This window comes from Notolepis coatsorum, assembly GCF_963971535.1.
Source record: "Notolepis coatsorum genome assembly, chromosome: 4".
Lineage (NCBI taxonomy): Eukaryota > Metazoa > Chordata > Actinopteri > Aulopiformes > Paralepididae > Notolepis > Notolepis coatsorum.
In genome coordinates, this window is record NC_140168.1 from 181,958,680 (window position 1) to 181,978,549 (window position 19,870).

At 44.2% G+C, this 19,870-nt stretch overlaps 1 protein-coding gene across 1 annotated transcript in view; it reads left to right on the forward strand.

Annotated features, from left to right (window-relative positions):
- oxa1l (OXA1L mitochondrial inner membrane protein) overlaps positions 1 to 19,870 on the forward strand; it is a 33,802-nt gene that overhangs the window by 6,295 nt on the left and 7,637 nt on the right. Inside the window, exons 4-7 of the mRNA XM_084312973.1 lie at positions 8,845 to 8,988; positions 10,495 to 10,580; positions 12,478 to 12,642; positions 17,929 to 18,033. Of these exons, the coding sequence (XP_084169099.1) occupies positions 8,845 to 8,988; positions 10,495 to 10,580; positions 12,478 to 12,642; positions 17,929 to 18,033 (500 nt within the window). The remainder of the gene's footprint in view (positions 1 to 8,844; positions 8,989 to 10,494; positions 10,581 to 12,477; positions 12,643 to 17,928; positions 18,034 to 19,870) is intronic.

The following is a 19,870-nucleotide window of genomic DNA, read 5'->3' on the forward strand; positions in this document are numbered from 1 at the left end:
CTCTCATAAATAGCACATATAAATGAATAACTAACTTGAACTAACTTAATAGGATTGAAGTGATATTTGGCTTAAAAAATCGGTCACCTGGCAAAAAAAAAAAAAGCCAGACGATGTGCACTGGGCCGCGGCTCTCTGACGCCTTATTTTCTGGGCCCTAGCCTGAAAAGTTTGGGAACCCCTGTACTAGACTATCGTTTCGTTTTCTCGCGATCTCAAGAAAATTGTCCCGTTATCACGAGAAAACAAATTAAATTAACTTGTTATCACGGGAAAACGGAGTAAATTAAATGTATGAATGTATGGCCTCTTAGGGCTTCCGTAGTTTGAAGCCAAAAGGCTTATAGAACAACCTACCCCTAATTCAAAAACAAATACAAAAAAAAGTTTAAGTTTGCTAAATAAAACAAACAAACAAAAAAATCAACAATCAACTAAACTATCCTGAAAAGAACAAAAAAAAGTTAAAGTTTAGGGCGGCTGGGTGGCGCAGCGGACATTGCGCTTGTCACCAACGCAAGAGACACCGGTATCGAAGCCGGCCGTCATACTGACTCAATTGGCAGAGTTAGCGTTAGGGGAGTCGATGGGTGGTAATCTGGACGTTGTAAACAGCGACTCCTACAGGTTGGTCAGGGCGCCTGCACAGCAAAGACAGGAAAATTGCGGGGGCAGTGTGAGCCTCCTACACGTTACTCCTCGCCAATGAGTCCGCGCTGGCAGGTGAAAAGAAGTGACTGGCTGCCTCCACATGTATCGGAGGGGACATGTGATGGGCTTCTATCCTCCCTACGAGCGGCCAGTGGGGGGCACATGTGAGCAACGATCAAGACAGGGGAGGGGAGAATTGGCACGGCAAAAAATTGGGATGGGAGAAAAATGGAGGAGAAAAAGTGGATTAAAAAAAATGTAAGTTTGCAAAATAAAACAAACAAAAAATCAAATTTGACTATAGATTCTAGAACCCTGTTTTTAAACATCTTTTTAAACTTAAAAATACTCCTGCTGTTTTTTATTTCATCCGGTAGATTGTTCCAGAGTTTCACTCCTTTGTCCTGTCACAGACATACTTTTAAGTGTGGTTCGAGCTCTAGGTTGTTTGAAATTGAGTGCTCTTCTTAAATTATACCTCACCTCTCGTTCTTTAAACAAAATTTGTAAGTTACTTGGCAGTTGATAACTTCTAGCTTTAAAAACGATCTGCTGTTTTAAGGTCAACTAAGTCAAGGAACTTTAATGCCCTTAGTTAAAAAAAACAGTGTGTTTGTAGGATGGAGATAACGATAGGTTATGTATATAACCTAGTTATATGAGTACTGGCTGAGCGTCTTGCTCTTCGCCATCGAGATGTACCTCATCTCCAGTACCTACTGTACTTCATTAACGAAAACAAATGCACCCAGCATCTGACCAGGCCCCGCCCCAGTGCCGTACTATAAGGCACCAGGCGTGGTCACCACTCGCCCTTCCTCGGAAAAAAGTTTCCATCAGAAAACCCCTCCCAAGGGACCTCAGGGCACGCTAAGAGCAAGACGCTCAGCCAGTACTCATATAACTAGGTTATATACATAACCTATCGTTATATAGTCGTACTGGCTGAGCGTCTTGCTCTTCACCATCGAGATATGGGGACAGAGCAGACGCGAGGACCGACAAATGCACCCCCTGAGGACCCGAAAGCCCACATCAGGGGGGAGGGGAGTCCCGTCACCCCTCCTTCCTAGTGAAGAGGGGGCGGCAGTCAACTCCACCCAAGTGCGAAAAAGAGGGAACTAGAAACCTCCAAACGCACAGCACAGGCGGGACCACGTGTGACACAACACCTTGTGGTCCACACCCACACACCCCTGCTACCCCACCGAAAGGCGGAAAGCAGGAGAGGTTCCAGACCTCAGAACCGCCTGGGAGACAGAACCCCCGGTCATGTCCATGAGGTAAAACCTTACGAAGGGACCCGGGGAGGACCATGAAGCCGCAGCACAGATGTCCTCCACCGAGGCCCCTCCTAACAGGGCGGCAGAGGCCGCCACCCCACGAGTGGAGTGCGCCCTGACACCCCCAGGGGGGCCAGCCCAGCCAACGTGTAGCAAAGGGCAATGCCCTCGCACAACCAATGGGACAGGCGCTGTTCCGACAGTGCCTTACCAGCGCGAGAGCCACCGCAACAGACAAAAAGTTGATCGGTAGCCCTGAGGCCCTGAGTACGGCTGAGGTAAATCCCCAAGCCCGGACCGGACATGACAGGTGAAGGCTCGCCTCTAACTCACTAGCGTGAGGAGGCGGATGAAACGCCTGAACCATAATATCCCTGGAGCGAAAGAGCTTCGGATATCTTTTTTTTTTTTTTGCATGAAGACTGGGTTAGGCCTCAGAGTGGCACCGCTATCGAAACGAATAGACAGACACTCAGGCCGCACCGAGAGAGCACAGAGCTCACCCACGCGTTTAGCGGAGGTGATGGCCAGCAAGAACGCAGTCTTGAACGACAGCTGTTCCAACAGCGCTTGCTCAAGAGGCTCAAACGGGGCCTCGGACAACCGATGAGGACCAATTGAAGATCCCAACTCGGAGCCAGAGAACGTTTCACTGGCTTAAGGCGCCGAGCGCCAAGCAGGAAACGCTTCACAAGAGGGTGGCTGAACAACGCAACGCCCTCAAACCCCTCATGACAAGAGGATATAGCCGCAGCATATACCCTCACCGTCGAAGCCGACAGTCTATCAAGGATAGACTGAAGGAAGGAAAGGACAGCGTCCAGAGGGCAGGACACCGGGTCCCGGCCCCCCACCTTACACCACTCTTGGAAAATACGCCACCTACCCGCGTAAACCGCGATAGTGGAGGGAGCATGCACGTTCCGGATGGTGTCAACCACAGAAGGATCCATCCTCTCCAGACTCACCCTCTATATACATAACCTATCGTTATATAGTCGTACTGGCTGAGCGTCTTGCTCTTCACCATCGAGATATGGGGACAGAGCAGACGCGAGGACCGACAAATGCACCCCCTGAGGACCCGAAAGCCCACATCAGGGGGGAGGGGAGTCCCGTCACCCCTCCTTCCTAGTGAAGAGGGGGCGGCAGTCAACTCCACCCAAGTGCGAAAAAGAGGGAACTAGAAACCTCCAAACGCACAGCACAGGCGGGACCACGTGTGACACAACACCTTGTGGTCCACACCCACACACCCCTGCTACCCCACCGAAAGGCGGAAAGCAGGAGAGGTTCCAGACCTCAGAACCGCCTGGGAGACAGAACCCCCGGTCATGTCCATGAGGTAAGGCGCCGAGCGCCAAGCAGGAAACGCTTCACAAGAGGGTGGCTGAACAACGCAACGCCCTCAAACCCCTCATGACAAGAGGATATAGCCGCAGCATATACCCTCACCGTCGAAGCCGACAGTCTATCAAGGATAGACTGAAGGAAGGAAAGGACAGCGTCCAGAGGGCAGGACACCGGGTCCCGGCCCCCCACCTTACACCACTCTTGGAAAATACGCCACCTACCCGCGTAAACCGCGATAGTGGAGGGAGCATGCACGTTCCGGATGGTGTCAACCACAGAAGGATCCATCCTCTCCAGACTCACCCTCTCACCAGCCAAACCATCAGCGGCTGGCCCAGCACAGGGAACTAACACAGAGACCCGTGCGCTTGAGAGAGGGCCCGCGATGACCAAGGAACAGGTCACGATGGGCTACCAAGAGCTGGATCAGGACCGGGAACCACACAGCTGCGTCCCGGTCCGGCGCAATCAGGATCAAGGTCCTGCGCTCCTCAACGTACCCGCCCCAACAACTGACCTAACAGATGTATGGGGGAAAAGAATCCCAGGCGGCCACAGCATCGGTCCCAGACCTGCCTGACTATGTCCGGACGTAATCCCCACTCGTCAGGGTGAGGACCGCCCCGCGACATCGCACCTGTACCCACATTCACCCTGCCGGGGATGCGGAGAGCCCTCAGGCTGCGCAGATGGAGAACGCCCATAGTCAGCCGCCCGGTATTGTCCGTCCTGATCAAACACCGTTTGAGGACCAAAAGGACCGCATCGGTGAAAAACATGACATGTGACAGCCATAGGGACCCCCCTGGTGAGGACCCCAGGCCCTCCCCAGTGGGCGAGGTCCCCCAGTACTGACACGGGAACCTTAGCCGCTTCCACTTCCCTCTCACCGGGTCTATTTCCATACTGGAAAAAAACCACCTCCGTAACCTCCTCCTGGGGTGAAGAAGAGGCCAAGAGGGACCACGGAATGAGCAGATGCCATCATACCGAGCAGGCGTATCACGGACAGCGCCGTAACCGTCCTAGGAACAGCTAAGAAAGCAAAAGGAGCAAAGAAGGAAAAAGGAAGAAGAGCAAGAGGAACAGCTAAGAAAGAAAAAGGAGGAACTAAGAAAGAAGAAGGAGCAACTTGAACTTGAAATGGAAATAGCTTCAGCAGCAGCTAAAGTCAATGTGCTAAGAGGCTCTGGAGGATCTCGTATTTCAACTAATATGTCTGTTGAATCTGATGGCATGAGCTCTTATTTCCGAAGAGGACAAAGGAATGTTCAAACACTCAGTACTGAAGCACAAACCGCTACAACCACAGAATCTACAACCACAACCCGAATTGTCAAGACACACAGGGGTCAAGGGACAAAGGACGTTACAGTGCACTCAAGCACAGCCACGGATTCAGCACCAACAAAGATGGAGAGAAGCTCATCTAGTACAACGACTTGTTGGTTTTGCGGAGGTGGACACACATTGGATACGTGCTCTCTATTGGAAAGGAGGGTGTATAGCGAGAAGATTGGCTTCTTGAAGAATCATAATGAGTGTTTTGGCTGTTTGTGCATTGGGCACTTGAGTAAAGAATGTAGGCAACGCCTCTATTGCAAAATATGCAATCTCAGGCACCCTAGCATACTTCACATGTACCACAAGGAGGAGGGAACAGATCAAAGGCCAGCCAAAAGAGAATCGGAGACAGCAGTGGGCAGTGCTCCGATCTCTGTACAATCCAGTGGTCTTACAGGGGCCGGTGAGCAGGACTGTACACTCTCTATAGTACCAGTACAGGTCAAATCTAAAAAAGGACATGTTACAATGACTACCTATGTCTTCCTTGATCCCGGTAGCTCAGCATCTTTCTGCACTGAGCGGCTGATGAGCAAGCTGAACGTCACCGGAAGAAGAACAAGCATTCTTCTTAGGACTATGGGTCAGGAGAAAGTGGTTGAAAGCCACATTATTTCAGACTTGGAAGTGGCTGCGTTAGATGGTGACTGGTTTTATGAACTCCCTGACATTTACACACAGGAAAGCATGCCAGTCCACAGAGGCAACATTCCGAGACAGAAAGACCTTCAAAGATGGCCTCACTTGGAACATGTTTACATTTCTGAGATTGACTCTGGGATTGACCTGTTGATAGGAGCCAACGTTCCCAAGGCATTGGAGCCATGGCGAGTTATACGGAGTGTGGACGAGGGTCCATACGGAGTCAAAACTGTGTTTGGTTGGACTGTGAACGGACCTCTCGGAAGAAAATTGGACAACCAGAATCGTCCAAAGAACGGGAGTTTGGCAAGAGACAAATCAAACACAGCAGAGGACAGACAAGCTGCCACTTCAGAGAAAGAGCTACAAGAGGATTTTAACCGAAAATTGGAAAAGAAAGAAGAGCGAACAGACGATTCTGTTGCTTCCAAGAGAGCGAGGCGGCGTGACAGAAACGTAGACAATAACATTAAGTTTGAAAGCAACAATTCTGAGGACCATCACATGGATTTCAAGCCTGTGTCCCAGGAAAAATCGAAGGACAACATTGATACAGGAAAGAAATTCAGAGCTAAAAGAGAATCAAAGAAGGAAGCACTGGCGAGTCCAAAATCGAAATGGCCAGTTGAAGATTCATACACAACTAACTCTAGGGACAAAGCAAACGATGACACTACTTCTGAAATGCCCCGTGGCTATAAGGGCCAAATTAAAACGAAGAGATGTCCAAGGAAGAGGAAGCGGTGCCGGCTCAAAGACAAAAGGTTTGCCTTCAACAGGAAAGAGAGGTGAAAAGAAAAGAGAGCCGTGAGAACGTCAGAAATTGAACTTCATCAGGAAGCGGAAGAGCCATGAGGACATCAGATGTTCATATTCATTGAACTCCATAGACTGATACATAGACATACACCCATAGACTGATGCATAGATATACATCCATAGACTGTTGAGTGTGCGGTCCCTTCTTTCCCTTGAAGGTATTCATCTTTTAGTTTATATATATATATATATATATATATATATATATATATATATATATATATATATATATAAAATGTTTACTTATTTTTATTTATTTAATTTTTTTTACACACATCCGCGACCCACTCAAAATGGCCCCGCGGCCCACTTTTGGGTTGCAACCCACCAATTGAGAAACACTGCAATAGACCATGCTATTCTCATTGACCGTCTTCACCAGGCAGTTGGTGTCAGTGGCACAGCCCTATCATGGTTCACCTCCTACCTCAGTGATAGAAGCTTCTCCGTTAATATCGGAAACTGCTCCTCCCCCTCTGCCTCTCTCTCTTGCGGGGTTCCACAAGGCTCCATCCATGGCCCTATCCCATTCTCCCTATACATGTTGCCCCTTGGTCTGATCATTAAAAAACACAACATCTCTTTCCATTTTTATGCTGACGACACTCGGGTCTATCTCCCCATGAAACCCAACAATATAAACAATCTTGACAGTCTTTGTTCCTGCCTAGACGACATCAAATGCTGGATAGCACACAATTTTCTACAGCTCAATCAGTCAAAGTGTGAAATCCTCCTTTTCGGCCCGCCGAACCAAACCAGTGTCATTGCCAGCAGCCTGGGTAACCTGTCTTCCCTAGTCAAGCCCTTTGTTAAAAAACCTGGGCGTGCTCTTTGACCCAGAGTTTTCCTTCAATAGACTTCAGTAAACTCTGTGGTGAAGGGGTGCTTTTTCCAGCTCCGGTCCATAGCCAAGATCAAGGCCATTCTCTCCCCCTCAGACCTGGAAAGAGTAATTCACACCTTCATATCCTCACGCTTAGACTACTGTAACTCCCTGTACCTGGAGCTAAATAAATCCACCATAGCCCGTCTACAACTCCCCCAAAACGCTGCCGCTAGACTGCTCACAGGTACCCGGAAGAGAGCTCACATCACCCCTGTACTTGCCTCCCTCCACTGGCTCCCGGTGCGCTTTAAAATAGATTTCAAGGTCCTTTTATTGGTTTACAAAGCCCTAAATGGTAAGGCCCCTGCTTACCTAGCAGACCTCCTCGCCCCCTATACCAACGCCAGGGCCCTCAGATCGGCTGATAAGGGTCTCCTAACCACCCCTAGGTCTAACTTCAAGTCTAGGGGGGGACGTGCTTTTGCGGTCGCAGCCCCTGACCTCTGGAACCGCATCCCCATGTCCATTAAATCTGCCCCCTCCATTGAGTCTTTTAAATCAAAACTCAAAACCCACCTATATCGCCTGGCCTTCCCTGACTCACTTTGACTCTTGCCGTACTTGTTGACGTGTTGTTCTGTTTTTCCTTTGTCTATCCGTTGATTTTATTTTATTTTTCAGTTTATTTATCTTTGTACTTAGCTTAGCTATGTGAAGCACTTTGGTTGACTAGCGTCATGTTTAAACGTGCTATATAAATAAATTTGATTGATTGATTGATTGATATCATTGATATACAATATGAATAATTTTGGGCCTAAAATGGATCCTTGCGGTACCCCACATGTTATCTCTTTGCATGATGATCTGGTCTCCCCCATCTGCACACATTGTTTCCTATTTTGTAACTTTTTATCCAACTGAGCCCTACCCCTCTAATTACATACTTTTCAAGTTTCCTGAGTAAGATGTCATGATCAATGGTATCGAAAGCTTTTTTCAGATCAATAAAAACTCCAACTGCATACTGTTTATTATCGATTGAATTTGTTAACTCTTCTGCTACCTGCATGAGAGCCATTGATGTGGATCTGTTAGTTCTGAATCCATACTGGCTATCAATCAATATCTCATTCTTATCAATAAAACTGTCCAGACGTGCAACAAAAGTTTTCCAGAATTTATAAAATTGAGGAAGTAAAGAAACAGGCCTATAATTTGTAAATACAATTCTTTCTCCTGCTTTATGTATTGGAATTACTTTGGCTGTTTTCATTTCAGTTGGAAAGGTCTCCATCTTAAAAGATAGATTACATATAAAAGTAATGGGATCTACAATTTCTTTGATTCGTTTTTTAATAAGAGACATGTCTATCCCATTCACGTCTGTAGATGTTTTATTCTTGAGATTGTTTACAATATCAATTATTTCCATACTAGATACGTCATACAAAAGGATTGTGGATGGATGCCTAGCAATGTATTGTTCTGCAATAGCTCCCCCTTGTGGAGGCTTGATCTCCCTGGCAAGATCTGGGCCAACATTTACAAAAAAATTATTAAACTCCTCCACTACCTCATACATCATAATAATGATGTATGAAAAAGTGACAGTGCTGAGAGTGGTTAATATAAAAAGTGCAACAGTAGAATAAAATCAACGTAAAGTACTTAAAATATAAATACATACAATCAAATCGGAATTATTAGATAGTGTTCATGCATCTGTTGGCTTGATGGTAGCATGAGTCCTTGAGCCTGCTGGACCTGGCTCTGAGGCTGCGGCAACGCCTCCCGGAAAGGCAACAGTTAGAACAAGCTGTTGTTGGGATGGCTGGGGTGAGAGGTCAGTTACCAGGGCAACACACTATTCTCTGTATCTCATGCTCTCTTTCTCTCCCTCTCCCTCCCTCTCCTCAACAGGAACAGTAATAGCTCGTATGACGGTGTTCCCAGTAATAGTGAAGGGCCAGAGGGAGGCGGCCAAGTTGAACAACGTGATGCCTGAGATGACAAAACTCACCAACAAGATGAACGAGGCCAAACAGAGTGGAAACAAATTCGATTGCAAGTTCTCATTTCTCTCTCTCTCTTTCAATTTGTTTATGTAGTAAAATCCATTGGAAATGAACAAATATACTGAATCTTTTCAATATTTTTTTCAATACATGTGAGTAACAAAGTGCTTGTCAGGTGGATACTAAGATAATAAGTCTAAGGGCAGCGCCTGTCAGCTTTTGGTTCTAGCGGTGAGAGACCATTGGCGGCTGGTGAAAATGATTCTAGGTGGGGCGGAACTATGTGTTGGGGATGGGGCTTCCGCACGGACAATATTGTTGGTTGTTTTCCTGTCTGCAAATCAGTTCCAGTTAGCTACCATTAGCAAGCAGACAGTTTTGACGTTGTATTGATGTCAAACCTTAGCACTTTGAGATTTGGTTCCAAATGTAAAGTGCACTACAAAGTAAATGTATATATATCCATGAAATTCGGATTTCGGACAGAACAGATAGCTAGCTAACGTTAGCTCAGTTGTTGCCATCTATCTATAAGATAACAAGGGATGACTTCTGTTTAACTCAAATGTTGAAGCATACTGAAGCATATTTATCACTTGCTTACCTTCGAGCATACAGCCTTGTTGTTGATGTTGTCCAACTTGTCCACATTCAGCTGTGTATGGGGCCTTCCACAAGCCTTAATCCCCTTTTCTTTTTTTTTTTAAAGCCGTGTCGCGGCTTGAACTTTCCATAAACGTGTCCATATAAATCCATTTAGTTAGATCCAAGTCCAACACTGTCTGAATGTACAGTATCTTGTGATTATTATCAATTTCCGACAACAACAAGTTACAACAACCATAGACATATATCTATGACAACAACTAGTAGCTGAACGGAGCGTATGGGATTTTCCTGGTGGACGTGCCACGCTCAGCCAATATAGTGAATAGACAATTCGATAATGACTCTACTTCGGGTGCTAGAGAAAAGCGCCCACAGGCATCATATTTGAAGACGCTGATTGGATTCAATTTAGTTGCTAGGTTCATTTATGTTGCCCTGTGAATGTTTCAATTGGCTGAGTTGCGCACTGACGCTGGCTGATTTCTAGTGCCCGAGAAGAGAGAGGGGCGATGAATAGGACGCACAAACAATGATTTATATTTGATATATTACACGTTATTGTGCATTTTAAACACAAACATACTTAAACTGAGTAATTATTATTTATTTAAAAACATTTTATTATATTTTTAGGGGTCGAAATCTAAAATCCAAAACCACTATTTCTTCTTTCTTCTTCTCTCTCCACCAGGGGGGGCGGCGCCCTCTATGGACCACCTTGTAGGACCATGAGGATAGATCATCTCAGTAATCTAGAGTGGTCTCCTAAGCAGTCTAGGTGTGTGTCCAGTGTAGGTTTGTGATGAGGTGTTTCTATGTCTCTAGTTGCCAAGGCCTACTCTGACCTGTTGCTGGTTTGTGATGAGGTGTTGTTTCATTGTTCATAGTTACCAAGGCCTACTCTGATCTGTCACTGGTTTGTGATGAGGTGTTTCTATGTCTCTAGTTGCCAAGGCCTACTCCGACCTGTCGCTGTTCCAGAAGAAGTATGATGTGAACCCTCTGCGTGGCTTCCTGGTCCCTCTGGTGCAGGTCAGTACTGCTTCCTGGTCCCTCTGGTGCAGGTAGTACTGCTTCCTGGTCCCTCTGGTGCTGCTCAGTACTGCTTCCTGGTCCCTCTGGTGCAGGTAGTACTGCTTCCTGGTCCCTCTGGTGCTGCTCAGTACTGCTTCCTGGTCCCTCTGGTGCTGCTCAGTACTGCTTCCTGGTCCCTCTGGTGCAGGTAGTACTGCTTCCTGGTCCCTCTGGTGCTGCTCAGTACTGCTTCCTGGTCCCTCTGGTGCTGCTCAGTACTGCTTCCTGGTCCCTCTGGTGCAGGTAGTACTGCTTCCTGGTCCCTCTGGTGCTGCTCAGTACTGCTTCCTGGTCCCTCTGGTGCCACCGCAGAGACTCTGGTATCCAATCCAGCTGTCGGCGGTCTGTACCTCTGGCTTGGTCAGTCATCCCTACTAACACAATTGGCAGTGTTAGCGGGTGGGAAGTCAAGTCAAGTCAAGAGTTTTAATTGTCACGGCATACAGGTATACAATGAAATGCGGAAGCCGGCGGGGTATGTGTCCTGGTCATTGTAAACTGTGACTCCGCGATGGGTACCATTCACATTTGAACCGATACGGTACCGGTACCTGTGAATCGATACCGGTACCCAACGGTACCTTTTTTCTGTACTTTAGTCTCTAAAAATGTAATCTACCTACCTCAGTTGTGAAAAGAAAAAAATTCAAACTTCAAATAACCACATTTTCGACCGTTTTCGGCTTGCCATTGCCCCGACTGCTTTGTTGTTGAATCAAGTCAAATCCTAGGTAAGCGTATATTGTGCGTGTGAACGTTGACATGAAAAAATAAAATTACAAAAAAAAATATATATATATATATATATTTTTAAACGGTATCTCACGTGAATCGATACTCTGTAGTACCGACGTGTTTCGGTAAGTACCTTTTAAAAGTACCGAATTCGGTACCCATCCTGGTCGTACTGCCTGTTCAGCAGGGAGGGGATCTGGGGGAAATAGCGTGAACTTCTGCACGCATTACATTCCCCCATTGAAACTCCTCTCTGTCAGGTGAAAAGAAGCGGCTGGCGACTCCACATGTATCGGAGGAGGCATGTGGTAGTTCTACACCCTCCCCAGGCCGACAGTGGGGCAATGCGCACAACGACCAGGAAGGGAATTGGAATAATGACTAAATACTAAAACCCATAACTATAATATACAAACAGGCTATAAAAATCATGGACCGTAAACCCATGATTATTTAGTGGTTTGCAGTAGGTTGTGGCAGTGAGTGCGTAGTTGGTGATATTTATTTCTATTTATACTTTTTTATACATTATTATTTGTTTTCTTTCACTTATTTATTTGTTATTCGTTTCTTGTTTTTTAGTTCAATTATATTTAAAGTTCAAAGTCACCGCGTTAAAAAGAAACACCAGTGTTGAAGTTCAATAAATGCATATGATCTTTTCAGATCAAGGAATAATCGTGCTTAATACTCGTGATTTCAATATCAATCAAAATAATCGTGATCATGATTTTTGCCATAATCGAGCAGTCCTTACCATGATCCAGCCCTAGGCTTGACCTGTGTTCCATTACGTTTTTGTTGTAAAAATCTCTAACATATAGGCCATTCTCTCTATGGCCATTCTCTCTATGGTGCATTTATATAGCAGCCTTTATCCAAAGCGCTTTACAATTTTGTTCCTCACATTCACACACCGACGTCGGAGGCAACCATGCACAGGAGCAATTAGGGGTTAAGTGTCTTGCTCAAGGACACTTTGACACGCTGCCCGGGAGGAGTGGGAATCGAACCGGGAACCTTCCGATTACCAGACAACCGCTCTACCCTCCTGAGCCACTGTCGCCCCTCTTTTCAGCTCAAAGACGTTTTTCAAAACCAGTCTCTCGTCTTTCCCCAGGCACCAGTGTTCCTCTCCTTCTTCGTCGCACTGAGGAAGATGGCATATCTTCCAGTGCCCAGTATGCAGACAGGGGGCGCCCTCTGGTTCCTAGACTTGACAGCCGCTGACCCCTACTACATACTTCCGGTGGCTGTGACGGTCACCATGTTCTTCATCCTGGAGGTAAGAGAATGTCAAAAGCCCAGACCACACTGGACGATCAAGAGTCCAGTTTTTTTGTAAATCGGCTTGATTTATATAACGCTTTTATCCAAAGCGCTTAACAATTTATGCCTCACATTCACCCATTCACTCACACATTCACACACAGACAACGGGAGCTGTTGGGGGTTAAGTGTCTTGCTCAAAGACACTTCCAACCGCTGCCCGGGAGGAGCCGGAATTCAACCGGGAACCTTCTGATTACCAGACGACCGCTCTACCTCCTGAGCCACTGTCACCCCAATTTTGTTGAATTTAATCAGTTGAATTGAAGTGTCATTAGAATATACTATATCAGTTTAATTTAAGTGTCATTAGAATATACTATCAGTTTAATTTAAGTGTCATTAGAATATACTATATCAATTGAACTTCATTAGAATATACTATATCAACTTAACTAAAGTGTAATTTGAATAATATGAGTATATTATACTATATCAGCGGTTCTCAAAACTACGGGTCGCGACCCAAAGTGAGGTCACGGCCGGGTAGGTGACAGTAATTTAAAGAAATATATTATGTTCTGGCAACATATTTTGGCTAAATGTGCCTCGTTTTTAAATGTGTATTGATAACATAGTGCTGTAATAACATTTTCTAATAAATATGCATGATCAAGTTCAACAACGTGTGATTTTATTTTGATAGGACAGGCATAAGTGTAGGAGCCATTATGATGGTGGCATATTATTTGTAATATTATTATTGGACACCTGGTGGCGGGTTTTAGGTTTGACAGCACTGGTTAGGTATTTAGAGGGTCACAGGTGCAGTAATCAACTAGGACACAGGTAGTGAGGAGCACACCGTTCTTACCAGTAGCTCAGTAACAAAAGCTCAGAAGCTCAGCAGCTCAGCAGCCAGAAGCATAAAGAAATACCAAATAAATATAGAATACCATATAATTCCTACAGAACCCACACTGGCAATAAATTGAATGTACAACTGCAACTTCAGCAATAAACACCCCTAAACCTGGAATCACGACTGGACATCCATCATTGCTGTGTCTACTGCGTAAGATCACTCCCTACCATACCTGTGAAGTAACGGGCAAGAGAAAACAGGACATTGGAAATGAAAAATTGCCGTTACAATAAGCATTATGCTTCAGTCTGTACCTTTTCAGTCACTGTAAAATCAAATATTGTTAAATGATGGTGTATATTGTATTGTGTGAGATGATGACTGAATAAACTACTACTACTAATATTCCTTAATTCCACGTTGAAATTACGCGATACATTAACTCATTGGACGCCAACCACGAGTATAGTCGGGTTAACTTGCCATCGCTTGAGCGGCAATCACGAGTATAGTCGCGTTTTAATCGTTATTTCTTTTATTAGCGATATCCACAAATTTTCATCCATCCAACCTGATGTTATCATTGGGAATGGGTCTGAGCTCGCAAAAGGGCAAATACCGCCGCCTATCGTCTCCCGGATGGTATTGCACATCATTGGATTGGATTGGCTGGGGATGTGCATAAAAAAAAAAGAAGTCCGGTCCGGGTTTTGCTTCTCGGGCATGCAGTATCGTTGTACCATGTTGACTGGGAGCAGCGTGGATTATGTGTTTTGGACTATAACGTTGGATCAATGGACGCGATCGATATTTGGAATGGCGATCAGGAATTGGATTAATCTTTTTGCAGAACATCTGATGTGAGGTAAGGACTCTATGTTACCAGTCTTGGGTTAATCAGATGTTTTATTCATAGCGATCACAACGTGTCTGTGTGTGTGCGTGCCGTTGGCGCTGAGCAAGGCACGGATAAGCAGTTTTTCAGCCCGCTTTTGTATCGTGCATAAGGACACATACTATCGATAATCTAGCGTTTATTTGAAAACTATTCATAAATCAGCCGAAAAATGACAACGTGTTTTGTGTATTCCACTAAAGGGCTATTATCGCGTATTTCTCTAGAATTACTAGAAATCTCAAACTATACTCGTATTCAAAACGGTATAAAACGGAAATGTACCGATGAAAACAATCCGTTTCGTACATGTTGACTGCAAGCAAGTCATTGATAAGCGACGGGTGTATTAGACCCATAGCCATAATTTAAGATATATTTTAAGCACTCGCAAATTTCCCCGTCCTCCCATTGATTAAAGCGCCTGCGTGCTAGCCCTAATTTGGTCATATAGGCCCGGTGCAGAATGAGTTAAGTGTGGGATCCCCAAGGCGGCTGAGTGGCGCAAGTGGGCAAGGCGCTCGCCACTAATGCAGGAGATGCTGGTATCGAGCTCAGCTCTCGGCATTGCTACCAGCTTGGCCGGCCGTCATACTAACACAATTGGCAGTGTTAGAGGGTGGGAAAGCCGGTGGGTGGGCATTGGACGTTGTGGACAGCGACTCCTACAGGTCGGTTGGGTGACGCCGGTGCGGCGGAAACAGGAAGTATCGGGGGCAGCGTGAGCCTCCCACACGTTACTCCTTGCTACAGAGTTTGAGCTGCTGCGGTGAAAAGATGCGACAGGCTGCCTCCTCGTGTACCGGAGGGGACACGTGATGCAAGGATTCTATCCTTACTACAGCCGACCAGTGGGAGTATTGAACTGTACATACAATTGTATGTATTGAGCTGTACTGTACTGTACCCATTCTGCAATCTGTTAATAAAGTTTTCAATCAATCAATCAATCAGTCTAGCAACGTTCAAGACAGGGGAGGGAAGAATTGGAAATACGAAATTGGGATGGGAGAAAATGGGGAGAAAAAGTGGATAAAAAAAAGTGTGGGGTCCCCAAAAAAATCCTAAATAAAGTGGGGTCGTGGTATAAAAAAGTTTGAGAACCCCTGTACTATATCAATGCTGATATGATGAGATTTTGGATGATAAATGATAAATAGGGTCTAGCTTAGAAATAGCAGGAATGATCCTTTTGATGCATCTATCCCAATCACAAACTGTTTCAGCTGATGCCGTCCGGCAAACGGTACGGTAGCCTCAGGGCCCAGACCAGCAGACAGTTTTCCACCAGGCAGTCTGACTCGTGAACATGTGCGGCTTGTCCCCTGTCTGCCGTGACCCAAACACACACACCCACACTGACATAACAATGCAAGCAATCTACATGTACACTGCAACAAGGCTAGGCCTACATGCACACGTTGTGCCCAGCTGCTATTCCATGCCATTATATTTTCTATTTGTATTCTATCTTATTCATCTTTATTCTATTTTATCCACTTTATCAGAATCAGAAAGGTCTTTATTGCCAAGTAAGTTTGCACATACAAGGAATTTGTTTTGGTCGTTTGGTGCAACATTAACAGACAATTAAGGTATGGAATATATAAACTAAATCAAAATAAAAGTACAATAGAATATAGGATAGGGCTGTACAATAGTGCAGGATGTAGTAGAGCAGGGCTATTCAACTAAATTGTTCAGGGGGCCACATTGTCAGAAACCCAAGGGGCCAGGGGCCGGACTGCCACGGCGCCTCCCCGTGCTATGAATATATGTACACTTGACACAACACGCAACCACATTTTCACAACTTTTATTTAACTACATTGCAGAAGTTTACTAGTTTTCAAAAAGTGCTTCATTTATGACTGTGCAACAACTGCAACATCTCCTCTTCAACATTTCAATATAAAAATAAAATAAAAAAAGAAACAAGTGCATGATGTGCATCTGAACATTCTAACATCAACACTTGAACAAAAAAACACATTATAGTGCAGCTGAGCTTATGAAAAAGTGCTTCATGTCTGTGCAACAACAGCAAATCACAGCATCTTATTAGCACTTATTGTCCACTCTTAACTCTCAAACATCAGGGGGGTGGGGGGCAGACAGGCCTAGCCTACATACACACATCTAATGAGAGCGATTGCACTTCTTTGACTGGGCAATGGCAGAGAAAGAGGGTTCATAGGAAGTGAGGGCTACCCGCAAACAGTGATGCAAATGCTCATTTGTCAAGGAGGCACGGTTGCTTGTTTTAATGGCATTCATGTGAGAGAAACTGGATTCACAGGTGTATGTTGAGCCAAACATTGTTAGCACAGATATTGCCAGCGTTTTTATTTTGGGGAATGTCTTGACATGAATACACTTTATCCAAAATGTTGTGGTGGATTCATTCTCAAGTGCCTGCTTCAGAGCAGATGATGCTTGCATGTCAATTATTTCAAGTTGCAGGAGACCTTCATCAATGTGAAGTGATGCAAGGAACTCTTGTCCTTTTGTGGAAATAGCAGCTACATTGGCAAATGGGTTGCTCACAAAATGCATCAATTCTCTGGACATGTCAAATTCATCAAATCGACTTGCAAAGTTTTCCCTCAATTTATCAATGAAATCTGTCATTAATTGAGTGACTTTTGGCTCAATTGTGCGTGTTAACGTTGACATGAAAAGAAAAAAGTAAAAAAAAATATATATATATATATTTTTTTATTATCATGTAATCTTTGGCGGGCCGGTCAGAACGCGGGCCGCCAGTTGAATAGCCCTGTAGTAGAGTATAAGTATATACACTAAATTAGAATAAAAATACAGTGGGAAATAATATGTAGCTGTGCAATTGAGCAGTATTGTGCAAAAAGTATGAACAGTATCCTATCCTGTTGTCATCGTCGCTTCTGTGAGGTAGAGAGAGGAAAGAAACTAAAAGAATTTCACTCTCTTATGCTACAAAGCTGTGCTGTGTGACGTGACTATAAACCATCCTGATTCCGGTGTCCCGTAACTGCAGAATGTCATTGTACTCTTAACGTGACACTGTCTTTGGCCAGAATTCCTTTAATTTTGCTGCAGCAAATGACTGGAACGCTCTCAAACTCCCTTAAACTTTCATCACTTCTGTCATTTCATGTGTTTAAGCAGAAACTGCAACAGTCCCTATAGCTGACTGTTGCACATGTTGATTCCCCTTCCCCTCTCTATATATCACACACCTGCAACTGTCACCCAGCCTTTTACCGTAACTGTGTTTTGACTGTTCTGCTTCATGTATCATGTATGTAATTTAATTTGGTTGTTTGTTTGATGTGTGTTTTAACTATTTCCAGTACTTTGTGATGTTTGTACCATCTGTCTCTTCTATTTAATTTCATTACATTTATTTTCTCCCTTTCCCTGTTACCCTTTCGAGTGGACCTTTTGTCCTCTCGCCAGGCCGTCGCTGAAAATAAGAATTTGTTCTTAATTGACCTGCCTGGTTAAATAAAGGTTATATTTCTTAAAAAGTGACCTCGTTCTCCCTCCCTCTGTTTCAGTTGGGAGCAGAGTCCGGCGTGGACAACCCCAACCTGAAAGCCATGAAGACCGTGTTCAGAATCATGCCTCTGGTCATCCTCCCGCTCACCATCAACTTCCCCACCGTCAGTATCTTTCTCCTTGTAGAAATATTTTTTGTGATTAAAATTGTCTTTATTAAAAAAAAAAAATGTTTTACATGAAACAATTAAGACTACACAAAAACAGTAATAATAACAATAAACAGGACTTCGCAGGACATAGTAACAACAACCACAATAACGACAACGGAAATAACCAAAACAATAAAACGGAACATAAAAATTAAATTGTTACCACATAAAAAAAAGCTCTAAAAATCTCTTTCTGTTGAGTTTTATTTTAATTCTTACTTTTTTTTTCTTTTTTTCTTCACTCTTTTCTTTTTTCTGATGGTTCCAACATAAGTTAGTAGAAGGTTCAAATGAATATATCAATGGAGGTATATTTTTCATTTTTCACACTATTGTTATTACATTAATGGGAAGGCGCAAGACCAAAAGTGACATTCTATTGAATTAGAATAAAAGTTTTAGATCCTATGGCAATTAGCATAGGAAGATTAGGGTTAGAAAGCTCATTTTGGGCAACCCGGTGGCTTAAGGGAGGGAGTCATACGCGTAGGATGTGTCTATGGAACACAGTCCTGTACGACTCTCGGAGGGAGGGGGAATTAGGGGATTATTATTTGTATGTATGTTTTTAAACTCGGCTCTCAACGGGACCTCAATAGTTGGATGTATATCTATTGTAGCTTCGCACTTCAGAAGCATTACCAACAGCTACACAACAACATGTATAGATTATGGCTAGTTTGAATATAATGATTTGGAATACTGGGGGAATAAATAATCCACACAAACGCAAAAGCGTGCTCACACTGATGAAAAACGGACAGGTTGACGTGGCTCTGCTAAGCGAAAATCCCGAATACTCATTTATAATTGGTGCATCCCCGAGACTATTTGATAACTATGATGTGGAAATGATACCCAATGCATTATCAGATCACTGTTATTTACTCCTAAAAGGAACATTTGGTATACTATCATCCCGAGCCCCAAGATGGCGATTTAACTCGATGCTGCTTAATAACAAGGAATTCATTACACAATTCAAAGAAGCTCTTTCAGTATTCCTACTGGTGAATGCGAATTCGGTGCAGGACCCCAGAATATTATGGATGTCGGTAAAGGGAATGATCAAGGATTTCACTGATAGCTTTTCCTCCAAAATACGCAAGGATCGATGCTCAAAACTGGCTGAACTGGAAACGCTTTACTCAACGTTATTTACTTCTTTACAATACAACGACTCGGTTCGACTGGAAACTCAAGTTAATGTATTAAAAAAAGAGATTAACGCCATATACAGACAACAATCTGAAATACAAATACGTAGCACAAGACAACAGCAGTACTCTCAAGGTTCTAAACCAAGTCACTTATTAGCTATGTGATTAAGAGTTAACGCAAAATTTGCAGATATAACTACCATTAAAGCACAACAAGGACTTGTTACAGACCCTAAAAAAATAAACGCGACATTCAAAGAATTCTACTCCAACTTGTATAAATCAGAAACGACCTCCGATCAAAACAAAATGGACACATATCTTAATCAAATTAACCTCCCTAAACTTTCAGAGGATGACGCCAAACAGTTAGAAACACCGATCACACTAGAGGAACTCAGGAAGGCCATATCCGAAATGCAAAGTGGTAAGGCTCCTGGAAGAGACGGTATCCCACCAGAAATGTACCTCTCTTGTTGGGACATAATTGGACCCCTATTACTTAATATGATTTTATACTCGGTCAAGGAGGGGAACTTCCATAAGAACGACAATATTGCACTCATAACAGTCCTCCTTAAAAAAGACAAAGACCCCACAGAGTGCGGTAGTTATAGACCCTTAAGCCT